The sequence below is a fragment of the Eleginops maclovinus genome, chromosome 12, assembly GCF_036324505.1.
Source record: "Eleginops maclovinus isolate JMC-PN-2008 ecotype Puerto Natales chromosome 12, JC_Emac_rtc_rv5, whole genome shotgun sequence".
In the NCBI taxonomy this organism is placed as follows: Eukaryota; Metazoa; Chordata; class Actinopteri; order Perciformes; family Eleginopidae; genus Eleginops; species Eleginops maclovinus.
In genome coordinates, this window is record NC_086360.1 from 3,149,840 (window position 1) to 3,164,864 (window position 15,025).

The 15,025-nt window shown below is 38.9% G+C and overlaps 1 protein-coding gene across 1 annotated transcript in view; it reads left to right on the forward strand.

The window, feature by feature from the left end:
• apba1a (amyloid beta (A4) precursor protein-binding, family A, member 1a) overlaps positions 1-12,568 on the forward strand; it is a 46,278-nt gene extending 33,710 nt beyond the window's left edge. Inside the window, exons 8-14 of the mRNA XM_063897588.1 lie at positions 375-461; positions 1,345-1,530; positions 1,631-1,810; positions 2,979-3,191; positions 4,716-4,835; positions 4,919-5,059; positions 7,512-12,568. Of these exons, the coding sequence (XP_063753658.1) occupies positions 375-461; positions 1,345-1,530; positions 1,631-1,810; positions 2,979-3,191; positions 4,716-4,835; positions 4,919-5,059; positions 7,512-7,583 (999 nt within the window). The 3' untranslated portion in view covers positions 7,584-12,568. The remainder of the gene's footprint in view (positions 1-374; positions 462-1,344; positions 1,531-1,630; positions 1,811-2,978; positions 3,192-4,715; positions 4,836-4,918; positions 5,060-7,511) is intronic.
• The last annotated feature ends 2,457 nt before the right edge of the window (positions 12,569-15,025 follow it).

The following is a 15,025-nucleotide window of genomic DNA, read 5'->3' on the forward strand; positions in this document are numbered from 1 at the left end:
ATTTAATAATTGTTTTAGGTTAGTTGAAAGCAATAATATTACGTTTAAATTAAAAATATTAGTTTCAACTTAATATTATAGCTAATACAATTGTGTGAAATCAGTTTACTTTTGTATTTAGTCGTTTATGTGAGTTAGCCAAGAGGCTGCTTTTCATCTGTACTCCCTGGACAGATTTTGTTAGTCACCCTAAAAACAAATTTCATGACATAATCTATTTAATTAAATGTATGTGTATGCTCTGGTTGGAAGGACACGTTACTGACCTCTAACTTTAAATGTCTAGTCATTCAGAAACATCTGCTCATTCTGTCTGTGTGTTCAGAGAATGTGTGTGTAATATGGCTTCTATGTGTGTGTTTGTGTGTGTGCAGGCCCCCGAGGGAGAGCCTCAGCCAATGACAGAGGTGGATCTGTTTATTTCCACCCAGAGAATCAAAGTGCTCAACGCTGACTCTCAGGTACTCTCTCTGAATGTTTCCATACCCTTCCCTTGGCAGTAATACTACTGATGTTTTAATGTTTTTGTATCTGAATTAAATCAATGTTTACATTATTACATGTATTACAGCTGGAAAAGCTGTGAGACAAATGTCATTTTAAATGTCAATAAGATCATGCACTTGGTTAATAATTCTAGCCCGGGAAACAGGTATTAAATTGCAATTTATGTGTGCTTAAAAGGTTCTTAAAAAAGTCTGAACAATTCACAAACATGCAGGATGCACACACACATGAATGAATGTTTTTGTAGGACCCAGTAATAAAGGTTTATAAAAGGTGTTGCATTCAAGCCTCAAAGTCATATGGTACACAAATATTTTGATATTGAAACTCTGAATGGAGAAAAAAGCTTAAGAGGAAATAGACTTTGGTGGGCTAAGTCAGGAGTGGTGCATGAATGAGTCCTAGGAACCTAAGGCACTACCACTTGTGAATGTTTGAAGCATGTACCTGTACCTGTACCTTAAAAACAGGGTTGCTAACATGTGGCTTGATGAAACAACTTGTAATACTGCCTTGGTGATGTGCAGCCAGGCAACTGTGATGTAGTTCCCTTTTAGCTTAACGTTAGCTTTTTTTTTTTTGGCGATTGCATTTCAAAATCAAGGTGTTAAAATGTGGAGAACAAATTGTGTTAGTATCATTAACACGAGATCTTTCCAAATCCAATGGAACCCATTGGATTTGGAAAAGGAGCTTTTATGACGCTAACTTCCTGGTTAACCTACAAAAACACATCATCACTAAAACACTCTAAACAACACACAACCTATATCGTTCTTTTTTTAGCTGTCCCCTTGAGGGGTTTTACTAAGACTCTTCTGGCTCTCTGACTTCCAGGACACCATGATGGACCACCCTTTGAGGACCATCTCCTACATTGCTGACATTGGTAACATCGTGGTTCTGATGGCCCGGCGCAGGATGCCTCGACCCGACTCTCAGGAGAACGTGGAGGCCTCAGATCCAGGGCAAGAGAGCAAGCGGCAGTACAAGATGATATGCCACGTGTTTGAGTCTGAGGATGTGAGTCTTAAGATGTCCTTGCTTGTATGAGTTGAGTTGACCATAACAGATTGTGTACATGATGTAAAAGCGTCTCTCCCACACTCCTCATGCGCTCTAGGCCCAGCTGATCGCCCAGTCCATCGGACAGGCCTTCAGTGTGGCTTACCAGGAATTCTTACGGGCAAACGGTATTAACCCCGAGGACCTGAGCCAGAAGGAGTACAGCGACCTGCTCAACACTCAGGACATGTACAATGATGACCTCATCCACTTCTCTAAGTCTGAAAACTGCAAAGACGTGAGTAAACCTGTGTATCGAGCAAACACTTTTACTGCTGCTTCATCAGTCTTACATCACTGCCATTACCAATGCCACTGGTTCATAGTGCTCAGAACAGTCTGTCACTCTGAATGTGTACCGGAACATAATCCCTAACAGGCTTGAGCGCAGCAGAGGACATCAATAGTTGGGTTTCTTGCTTTTCGTGGTTGTAAAAAAAATAAACTGTGACAAAAAAAAACTATAGCAATCCAGACACAGAACGCACAAGACGAGAGAGAAAGAGAGAGTTATTCCCAAGCCTTAACTCATCAGGAATTCAGTCTATCAATGATCATATTGATGAGAGGTCATATCTGCCTGTTTTACACAAAAGAGGTTTTGAGAGCAAAAACTGTCTCGAGGAAATGAACCCTTTTGCAAACCAGATTCACGGAAGCTTCAAACCTTAACAAAGCTGAATCTCGACATCAATATAGTGATTGACAGTTCTGAGCACTGTGAACACAATCAAATCAAGGTTGGGAGTATTACTTTAAAGATGTATTCTGTTACAATTAATAGTCACCTGTAAAGAGGAATATTTTAAATCAAATAAAAACAACTTAGGTGGTCTTTCTTACTTTCTTTTTTCTTTGTATAGGCTTCTATAACTTAAACGGGTAAAAACTGTGCCATGAAGGCAGCTTTCAGCCATCTCTGTCTCTTGAGAGGCTGGTGGGCTTTTTTATAAAACAAAATACTAACATATAGGTTCACCTGCTGAATTAAAAACAGAACAAATGAACCAAAGAAAGTGAAACCATAAAGCAGATTCAGGCAGTAGGCGTACAGATTCACACTTAAAGTATTAGCCTACAGAACCACTGACAGAGGAGAGAGAACATCTGATCCTTTACAACAAACACTAAATGCACCTTTACTAATATTTAGTCCTGCTATAGTGATCCCCAATCATTAAAGTGTAACAATTACCTGATTCGTCTTTTTCATGTAAGTGTGAGGGAATACAGGTACCTTTTTTTGTAATCTGATAACAAAATCTTGTTACTTGTCATTTGTTAATCCCTAAACCTGAATAAAGTAACCTCTAACACTGAACTATTTAATGATATAGGGAACTGTTCTAAACAAGGTGAAAAGTCGCCATTTAATTCACTCACATGATTTTGCGTTGGTTCCTCAGGTGTTCATAGAGAAAGCAAAGGGGGAGATTCTGGGTGTGGTCATTGTGGAGAGTGGGTGGGGCTCCATCCTGCCCACCGTCATCATCGCCAACATGATGCATGCTGGGCCGGCTGAGAGGTCTGGCAGACTGAACATAGGTGACCAGATCATGTCCCTTAACGGCACCAGTCTGGTGGGACTGCCACTGTCCACCTGCCAGAGCATCATCAAGGTGTGTGCTTAGATCTGTATGCTCCTTCTACCAATCCAAGCTGGATTGCACCTTCAGCTTGGTTATGTTTTCACAAAACACAATTTAACTTTAAATACATTACTTTTCTGACAATTTACTTTTATTTAGTTGAAGCTCATTAGGTTAGTTGGATGCAGTTTTGGCTTTATTTAAAAACTAGAGATGTATACGGTGGCCGACAGGTGCAAACGCTTTCAACACTTTCAAAAATATAAAAACCCACACATTTCCAAAACACATGCACATGAACAAACATCTTTACCAACTGGACAACCTGAGCAGCGTTTACTTTAAGCGCTGCATAAACAAATGCTGCAAATACAAAACACTGCAAGAAGCTCTAAACACAACATACTGTAAACGGGGACACACACAGAAAGGTGACGTGCACAGCTGGGACCGGAGCACTTCTACACATTCAGGAATTACAAAGTTGTCCAACTGTTTCTGTTGGCAGAGTTAGTTTGCTTCCATAAAAGTGTTCTGTCAGTATATTTAAAATGGCTAGGTTAGCTACGTTAACTAGCTAGTTTAAAGCAGATCTGCAATAATATCACAAGGAATCATGCGATCACAATAAAATATAGAGGTTAGTTTACACTGACAGTTGGCCAATTTTATAATCCCAGAATGCCAATCCCAGCTGTGTGCATCACTTTTTAGTGTCCCCGTCTCCTCATCTTTAAAGTGAAGATCAGTTAAATAAAAGAGACAGGAGTCTGTGTGAAGGGGCTATTGCAGGTGCAGTAAATTCAAGATTGAAGCAGGTAAACAGGGCAGTAATCATGATCTGAGTCAGTAAGTCAAGTAAAAGTGTGGCTGTTTACTTTAATTATACTTTATTTTATGTAATTTAAATGTTAGGATTGAAGATTTTTAGCTACAATGTTGTATGATTTGGAAATACCTGTTCTGAAATTTGCTATAGAGCAGTTCATGATCAATGTGTCCTCTCAAAAAGACTTTGTGTAGTCCCGTAGAACCTAGCTTACTTAGTCAGGTGTCTTCAGCAAAAAGATTTAACGACATGCCATGACAGCAGATACAGTATATTGCCAGAGAGGAAAATATGAATATATATACTGTATATTCGGAAAAAATTAATGAAATGGGAGCACTGCAAACCTATCATCGACCCATTTCCTTTGCAATATGAAGAGACAACTTTGACCCATAATATCCCCCTGCCAAACACAATGCAATTGTTAACGGGCCAAATGCTGAGAGTGAATATTAAATTCATTATAATTGAGTACGAATGCTGATGAAAGCTAGATCCAAACTTTTCAAGTGTTATCAAAGACCTCAATGTGTTGCCTGGCAACTACATTGTCCAGATTTCTGGTATTTAAGGAGAAAATGGGATTAACATTTAGAGAGGAGAAAAAAACTCAGTGAACATGTTTAATTTTGCTGTGAGGTGCTGCTGGGATCTAACACTGTGTGTGCAGGGATGTGAACATTGTGGTTTTTCGCTGATACCCTATGCATTTCTTTATGTAGGGTCTGAAGAACCAGTCTGGGATCAAGCTAAACATCGTCAGATGTCCCCCAGTGACCACTGTGCTCATCAGACGGCCAGACCTGCGCTACCAGCTGGGATTCAGCGTACAGAACGGCATTGTGGGTGATACTGAGCTGTGTCTGTATTCTGTAAAATAGCTTTTTGATTTGTGATCTAAAAGAACTCCTCTGTCGGCAAACAGATCTGCAGCCTTATGCGTGGGGGCATTGCTGAGAGGGGCGGTGTCAGAGTGGGACACCGCATCATCGAGATCAACAGCCAGAGCGTGGTGGCCACGCCCCATGAAAAGATTGTCCACATCCTGTCCAACGCTGTGGGAGAGGTGAGAGGTCGCTCTGCATTCAGACATAACCAACCCTGAGCTCTGGATCCTATCAGAGACTTATTCAAAAGGAATCGTTCAAACAGAGGTGGCAGATCTACTCAGATTTTGTGCTTATAAGTAAAAGTAGCAATACTACAGTATAGGAATACTCAGAGGAGGGAAGTAGATTTAAGTACAATTATGAGATATACTGTATGTACTTTACTTCACTTGAGTATTTCCATTTTATACTACTTACACCATTAAATGGTGTTCTTTTACTCCACTACATTTATTTAGTCCCTTTAGTGACTTTACAGATCTGGATTAATGATGGTAAATGTAATCAGCCCTTAAATCAGACTTTAGTTCACCTGCAGTAAATCCAGCAGCTACCCTGCAGTATACAAAGCCATTCAAACTAGCTGCACCTTTACCAGCTCTGAGAACACTTTAATGATCAATAATTATAAAACATATCAGAGATATTATTCTGAAATGGACCAATCAAACAATGACTACTTTTACTGTCGCTACTTTAAGTACATTTAGATGAGAATACTTTCTACTTTCACTGGAGGAACATTTAGAATGCAGGACTTTTACTGTAACAGAGTATTCCTACACTCTGGTACTTCTACTGTACTCAAGTACAAGATCTGAGTACTTCTACTTTTACTCAAGCACAAGATCTGAGTACTTCTACTTTTACTCAAGTACAAGACCTGAGTACTTCTACTTTTACTCAAGTACAAGATCAGAGTACTTCTACTTTCACTGGAGGAACATTTAGAATACTTTTACTGTGACAAAGTATTCCTACACTCTGGTACTTCTACTTTTACTCAAGTACAGGATCTGAGTACTTCTACTTTTACTCAAGTACAGGATCTGAGTACTTCTACTTTTACTCAAGCACAAGATCTGAGTACTTCTACTTTTACTCAAGTACAAGATCAGAGTACTTCTACTTTTACTCAAGTACAAGATCAGAGTACTTCTACTTTTACTCAAGTACAAGATCTGAGTACTTCTACTTTTACTCAAGTACAAGATCTGAGTACTTCTACTTTTACTCAAGTACAAGATCTGAGTACTTCTACTTTTACTCAAGTACAAGATCTGAGTACTTCTACTTTTACTCAAGTACAAGATCTGAGTACTTCTACTTTACTCAAGTACAAGATCTGAGTACTTCTACTTTTACTCAAGTACAAGATCTGAGTACTTCTACTTTTACTCAAGTACAAGATCTGAGTACTTCTACTTTACTCAAGTACAAGATCTGAGTACTTCTACTTTTACTCAAGTACAAGATCTGAGTACTTCTACTTTACTCAAGTACAAGATCTGAGTACTTCTCCCACTTCTGGGAATACTCTTTCACAAGTAATAAGCTGCATTCAAAATGTTGCTCCAGTAAAAGTACAAATCCATTAGCATTAAACATGACTTACCAAAGTAAAAATACTCACTATGCAGACTATGTTTTTTTTTATTATAATCATTGATGCATTATTGTGTTTATTCACTAAGGTAATACAAAAAGGAGTGATGTGAAGTATGGTATTTTCTTCTGGATTGTAGTGGGGTGGAACTATAAGATGTGAGCAAATGGAAATAATTTAGCAAACTAAAAGTATGTCAAAATAGTAATTAAGCACATTACTTGAGTATATTTACTTAGTTACTTCACACCACTGGTAATCAAAGCCCTTTTGCCACTAAGGGTTAAAAATATCACCTGACTTCTGCCTGGCCATATGATCATGAGAGTTATTAGCAGGGAATGACAGAGCTCGGTTGCTGAGCAGAAGCAGCAGCATCAGATGTCTCCGGACGGGCTGCAGCTCTGTCAGGCTCGCTGTGTGCTCGGTTATAAACAGCAACAGCAGCTACATGACACCCAAAAGTGAATGCCAGTGCACCCTGTGTAAGCAGCACAACACTTAGTGCAAGCTTTAAATCACCAACCTGTGTAGAGTTCATGCGTTTTATTAAAGAGGACATATTCTGCTCATTTTCAGGTTCATTCAGTATGTAGTGTCTCTCCTGGGACATGTCTCCATGCTTTAATGTTCAAAAAGCTGCTTGTCCCGCCCCTTAGCTTATCATGTACAATGTGTTGGAGCGCTAGCCAATAGAAGTGTTACCTAGTGATGTCATCATGTTACTGAAGTAAACAAAGGAGTCTAATGGAGGCGTTGGAGGGAACACAGGGATTTTAGCCTCAGCAGACCATTTGCATGCACAAAATCCTATAGAACACACTACAGGAGTGTGAGGACTGCCAAAAAGCAGAATACGGCCTCTTTAATTGTGCTTATTATGACACAGTTGGTTACTCAGTGACTGTGCTTTTACTAAAACTGGGGAATGTCTGGGATGGCAATGGCTGCTACCCTTTGGCACTTGACATTTGCTTACAATTCCATCAATGAAATGCTTTGCTCTGTTTTGACTCTCTCAGATCCACATGAAGACAATGCCTGCAGCCATGTACCGCCTGCTGACCGCCCAGGAGCAGCCTGTTTACATATAAGAAGACCAAGCCCTGACCTCACACACCTTTAACCCCCTCTGTCCTGCCCAGCCGCTCACCCTGCACCCTTCTAGTCCTAGCTGGTGGACTATAGTGTGTTGTTAGTGGGATTGTTCTGTTGCTCTGCCTCATCTTCAAGTGACCACAAAGAAACCCCCAGCATCTGTTGTCACTAAGAGATGTGTTTTCTTTCTTTGGCTAAATGTACAAACGGTGAAAGATGTTTACACCTGTTGCCATTTCTGCGCCTAGTATGCCCCGCAATCCTCAACACACTTCGACCTTTCAAAGTTGGGAGCACTTCCTCAGAGCATCTTTAAGGTTCAGTTCAGGCAACATTTAACAATATGGTTATTGTTTAATCAGAAAATGGGAACTTCTCACACACTATAAACCTTCTCTTTAATGAACATTAAGTAAGCCCTGATTGTGGTCTCAAAGGCAATCTCCAATCCAACCCTGACTGTCCTTTCTGCCATGCTGCTATTTCATTGGCAGATGACTGCCTGTGTCTTCATATGTTTCCTCCACCAGATTACTGATCTGAGGTTTTCATGTTTAGCTACATTTCATGGGACCAAGCTGGAGCCTGCTACTGAAGCTCAGTCCACATTCTGTACACTGGTCTTTGCACATAACAGAAGTCTCCACAGAGACTATGTGAAGTGTGCTGACAGATGAGTGTGAACACACACTTCCCCTTGTCACATTCCATATGTCCGCTGCTTTAGAAGAGTTGACTGCTGCACATTTCCAACAGATACGTTTCATTGTAAGGGTCAGTTGGCTGATGAATTGTTACATTTTTGTATCCTGTGTACCGAGCACAAGCTACAGCTCCGTCAGCATGTAACAACCCCCACTAAACTAACACCACCCTTGGACCTTGCTGTCCAAACATGGGAGCGTAACACCACACCTGCACCACCATGTCCCTGTGTCAAGGTGTTGGCACAAGACTCAGGGATGGAATGATTCTAAACAATCCCAGGCGGCTTTCTTCAAACAAAGTGAAGAATATACTGTCTGATCTTCTATCGCTTCACTCCCCTAAAACCTTACAAAGAAAACCTCTGTGTTGTATAGTGTGATGTATTTTTGTAGGCCGACTCTGAAGTTAGCATAGCAAGGGCTCCCTAGAAAGAAAAAAAAATGGGATTTTGCCATTGGATTTCGGATTATAATTTACGTTGACAAACACACGTTTGTGACTCCTACAAGTTTTCTTCAGCAGGGTAGTCTCCAGATCTTAACACCACTTCTATTATTGTTTAAGCCAAAATGCATCCCAAGAAGTAAAAAGCTAACATAATCCTATAAACGGACTACATTAAGCAGTCCTATTTATTTAGCCACTTGTTAGCAACCACCACTCTGGACATTCACCAGGGGGGTTTTTACTGACATATTTTATGTCTTTAAACAAAACTGGTAAAAGCAGGCCTCGACACAGTAAAATAATTACCTGACTGATTTCTGGGCTTTACAGCTCATTCTATTGAACACACATAGTACCACGAAATGAAGCCTTTATAATTTGGCTTCTATAGAAATGGGATTTATTCATTGCTGGTTGATTAATGTAGTATTAACTAGGTAGTGGAGTCAGCTTTCTGCGTCATGCCACTGTATGTGGATGCACAAACACTGCATGCTGTACATGTGTATAGTCTGTTTCCATAACATTGTAAAGGGTTTAGTGCATACAAGCCTCTTTAAAGGATGTAGCTATAGGCGAGGTTCCAACAGATAAAGACTGGCCCCTACATATGTTTTTCCGCAGCACATTCATCCGCTCAACAACAGTCATGGCATCGTGTCACTGCCTTTCACATTCTCCTTCTAACACCGGTCTAATTCAGTAAATCTTCCAGTGGCTTTTTTTCTCTGTGATAAATACTGCTTTTGAAACATCGCTGCAGTTTTCACATTTAAAGACTTTTTTTGGAGGCTTTATTTCCTTTAGGCCACTGGTTTTTAGCCAAGGTTTTTACTATTACCTGTGTGTTCAGGTGTTTCGTGTAAGTGACAGCAGCTCAAAGTTTGAATCCCAAAGATCTCTCTGGCGATGAGTGGTATTTGCAGCTGTATTTTTAGATCTCACTTCCGACAAGTTAGTAGTACGCAAATATAACCATTTTGCCACAGTTTTATCAGGGTTTGGTCTGCATTCACATTACAAAATTAAAAGGGAAGCAGATCAGAACATATTCAGGCTGCTTAACAAAAGAAATATAAGACTAATAACGAGAAATACAATCCTCTTTCAGGTAAGGCCTGATTAATTTGAGGGAGAGAAGGCCTCCAACACTATTTTGAGAATTAACAGTAAGATTAAGCCTTTATTGAATTTCTTTCTGTTAATATAATAATGCCAGAGAGACATTTACCACCATCATATCAGCAAAGACGTCCCATATACAGCGTTCTGTATGTAGCACTGTTCAATAACCAAATTTGTGTTTGTCAATTTTTATTATGAGTCTAACAGTGAAACGTGACATTTTTTATTTGCTTTTATGGGAAGAAAGAGTAGCAGGAGCGGGCATTTAACAGGATGGGGAGACATATTATCAGGATTATTAGCATATTTTCAGTTATGATTACCTATAACGCAGCAGATCCCTGAAGTTCTAACTGAAATGAGATTGTGTTATGACGTGCGGTAGGTGCTCTGACTTTCCGGAAGGAGTACAGACTTTCTCTTCCTGCACTGCAGACTCTTCCGTATCCAAAGTGCAATGTTTTATTTTGTTAACTAGAAATATGATTCTTTTGGTCACATTTTTCTTATTTAAATGTTCTTTGTTACTTTTATGTTGTATTAATACACAAGATTACACTGTACCTTAGCTTTTTTTGTGGTGCTTCTTATAAGACCTCATGTACACTGACAACATCGCTGTACCCTTAAATGACTCAACTGGTGTTTATCCCATTTACTACATAATACACATTTGTTGTATTACTGTAATACAACCATCTCTGTAAAAGTAGCTCGCAAAAAAATGTCGATTTTAAATCACTGGAAATCAGTGTCCGCCTCCTAAAGCTAGAAATTAAAACAAAGGTTCTGCTGTGGAACGTGGTTGACGGGCATATAGGTAAAAGGTTAAATATAGACCTACTGGCATGTAGTTTCAAAATGATCTTCACTATGAAGTTAATTTGAATAATAAAGGTGCTGATATCACATGAGACAAGGTAACACCAAGTGAGGACGTCTTTCTTGCCGGTGTTCTGGGTAAAATATATTAGTCTTAAGTGGTGAGAAGGATTTGTGTTACAACTTAAACACCTTTAAAACAGGTTTACTCACAGAAGATGTTCTCTACTTCCTTTTTTAATGTTCCAGGAGGTAATAAACTAAAAGGATAATGAACCCTAACAATAAGTCAATCTCAGTCTGCGGCTCACATAAAGCAGATTCAGAAACACTGCTTTTTTTCACACTGCCTTTGATGCCACTTATTTAACACGATGATTGTCATTGGCTACGAATGTTCATGCGGCTCAGGTTCTGCACATGTATTATAATCACAACACATTGAGTGTCAAAAAAGCTTTAAAAACGATTTAAAAAGGGAACATTTTTTATGGTAAAATTGAAAGAAATGGTTCATGTTATTGCAGCCTCATACAATGCCGCAGAGCCATTGTGCTTCATGTAAAATAACTAAATTCAAAAAGGGAATAGCGCGTAACATATCATTTTTATTTATTTATAAGATACAAATCAAATTTCGGAATCATTTTCTATTTAATTCTCAAATTGTATTTTAAAGGGTTCCTTTAAACCGAACTGACCCCCTTGTCCTTTAAAATGGAGCACACCATTATTGTTTTCTCTCTCCAGTCAATATTAAGGTTTTACAGGAGGGAACTAATGGTGTACACTAAGGTTTACTAAGGAGGTTAAAACTAATATTCCGAGTGATAAACAACTCGGAAACTTTTAAAAGGCCAGTCAATTTGGGCTTTCAATTTTTGGGGGGGAATCAGTGTAGACGTTTTTCTCGTCATCCTAAAGCACTAGAACTGAACACCTACTCCTCTGCATCTCTGGGAATGTACCTGACTACACCAGCCCAACTTTGTTGCTTTGAACAGCTTTATTTCCTCTGTTGGACGACGAGAACAGGACTTGTTCTCCTGTTTACATCCCTCTGAGTTTAAGGCTCGACCACATGTACCCCACTGTATATTCCAACTTTAAAACCCACTGCTTATTCCATATGTCTGACCTCATTGATGAAGCTCATCTTGGCCTTACTTCTACTACTGGACTCTTTATGATGGTAAAACTGACCATGAAGAGGAATAGGGGCAAGGGCAGCCATTTCTGGACTTACAGAGATTAAGCTGTACTGTTCTTACTTCTAGTGTGTGTGTGTGTGTGTGTGTGTGTGTGTAGTGTGATTTAAACCAATGTACTCCATGTTCAAACAAAAACCAGCTGGATATATATAATACACATATAAAGTAAATATAGAAAACTATGTAAAGGTATATACTTCTAATGGTTTTGTGTGTTTGGGTTGGCTTAAAGGTAAGCTTCATTAGAGAGCAATTTGAACGGGCTTCTCATGTCAACGGAATGTAGGAAACTGATTATGTTAAAAGACATAAAGCTAGAGCACAAGATAAAGTAAGGTGTGAGTGATATTTTCCCTCCATGGACTGTCAGGCTAGCGTGACACGATGTAGCTAACAGAAGAAACAAGCACTTGAAGCTAGCGCAGGCAGCAGGGTTGGCTAACAAGTATTTTTAAGTGCACTCATTTTGAATGTAACTGAAACGTTGACTCTCAATGTGTCTGAAGATTTAAAAAATATAAATACAAGAACAACACCATTTCTGTAAAGCAGCAGCAATGTTTTATTTATTTGCTAGCTTTTTTCTGTGATGTTCTAGCTAATGGAGCTACATTCCTGTACCAGAGCCAGAATGTTTGTAACAGTATTTACAACAATAAATGACTTGCAGAAGCACTTTGGCCTGGACTGAAATATCATTTAGCCCTGCATGAACACATGTGAGTATATATTTCTATTCTTAGTTATTTTCTTGTAAAAAGTGTCATTCTTACTTTAGCATGTTGGTGTGTGGTTCCCTCAACAGGGCTAGTGAGTATAGTCTTATGGGATGGTATAGCTGTACATTGATGGAAACAATTGCCATTTTTCAGTCATAAAACATTCTTTCAAAAGGAATTTCTGTTGAGCTTCAGGAAACGTTGTGTTTATGCTGATATTTACCAAAATGCATCCAAAACTGACCTCCATCCCCTTAAAAAAGCATATATTTGATCTTGGATGTACCAACACTACTGATCATTGTCATGTATAGCTCGTTAAAATGGCCTCCGCTCAATATTAGAAGACATATTCATTGGCTGCATCTCATTTAAATGTATACATCAAAACTATCTGCATTATATTCAACAGTTATTAGTACCGCAGTCCTCCACATAATATTTGAGGCACTCACACAATATTTCTATTCCACTCCCTTGGTATCCAAAACAGCAGGTAAAAGCCCATTTAAAGGTCATGTATTATACTGTATTTCAACAATACATTATAGGTCTCAGATATATACAGAACATGTCTCTGAAGTTTTTTGCTCAAAATACCAAACAGATCATGAATTATAGCATCCCATAAACCCCTCTGTTTCAGCCCTGTTCCAAAAGTGCTGATTCTGTGTCTGTAGCTTTGAATGCTAATGAGATGCTGCTGGCCACGCCCTTTTGCCTCTGCCCCCAACCCGAGCAGCTCCATGGTAAGGTGAGCACTGCAGAAGAGAAGAGTTTCACAATGTCCACCGGCAGAAACTCAGAGGTGCCGGATTTTTGCAGCCTGAAACAGCAAGATGTCTAAAAAGCGGCAGCCTAAAATACAGACACACAGAGGTGCTGCGGGAGGGGATTCAGGTAAGAGGGTGGGCAGGGGCTTACCAGATGGTTTGTTGCTAATGCCGTACAACCCACAAATGACGTCAAAGATGAACCTTACATCACGTATGAACCAAACCTAGTTCGCCAATTTCTAGCGTCTTTCATATCAGGAAGGAAAGAGACACAACCTTTTATGATGAAACTTTCTGAGTCACACATGGGAGACATGTTTATGTATGAAACACATTAAAAAGTGCATTTTGCATAATAGGGGTCATTTAAGTTTAAAGCTCCTTCAGATTGGAATCCTTTGCCACCAAATATACAAAGTGTAAATTATTTTCAAATGCTTGAAAATGATTTGTTGCTTTTCTGCTGTTAACTGTACATGCTAAGTACAAAAACTAAGTTTATATTTATTTATTTGTGTATTGCTAGGGAAATTAATTTATTCATGGCCTTTCTGCGGCCATACAGTGGTTATGTCCAGTTTGTATCGTTAGTTTTTGAGTTCTGTTTGTTGTAGTCTCGTCTGTGGATGTATTGTGTGCTTGTTACCGTCTTGCTGTTGGTACTAGGCCTATATGTTAGGACCCCCTTTAAAACAAAACGGTTCATCTCAAGAGGTTTATCCTAAATGAATAAATTATTTGGAATTCAGGTCAGTCAATCATAAAATTCTAGCAGACATCTGCAGTTCTATGACTCCTTAAGCACCATTATCAGATCAAAATGTGAAGCAATACTTCTGTTTATGACCGTAACTCGAGAAGCAAGCAAGAAAGATGAAGAGACCATGGGGAACTGCAAAAGAGAAGTATTCACGCTAAACTGTATCACCATTGTTTGTGAATGTAAGTTAAAAGAGAAATTTGTGTGCGGATGTGGTGATGGTAAATGTAGTTTATTGAAGCTATTTATTTTTCAGAGCGTGCTATATTGACAGAGGAATCAGAGTTTCTTCTGTAAAATCTGTTATACTTCCTGCATCGAGCGCCATCATCTTCCATGACTGGCATAGTTGGTGATGAGGAAGACCTCCAGGCTGTTTTAACCCTTATGTTGTGTTCAAATCTCCTGTGACCGATTTCAAGTTAAAATTACTACCTTCTAGTTTTTTTTTTCTGAAGTAGTCTTCATGATATCCTCTACAACAACTTGATAAACATTACAAAACTGAATTTTAGTCAAGTCTGAAGGTCTCCCACAAAAAAAGTGTGTAATTTGGTGTTCTTCTGACTTTAGACACCCCATCCCCACCCCCTTCCTACACTGTAACAATCATTTTCTAATATAACTCTATTATAGTCAGATAACATACAATTCCACTGTTTCACCATAGGGAATTTAATGAGTGAATATAATCACATTCTTTATTTTCAAAATATGTGGTTTAACGTGTTGTGGGGCCATAAATACAAATTACAACAGGATTGTATGGTTATGAACGCATAATAAGTTAGTTATGATACAGTAAAAACAATATTGGATCATAGTCATTATTTTTGATTGTTTTGGACTGAGTTAAATCATGGGTCAAAT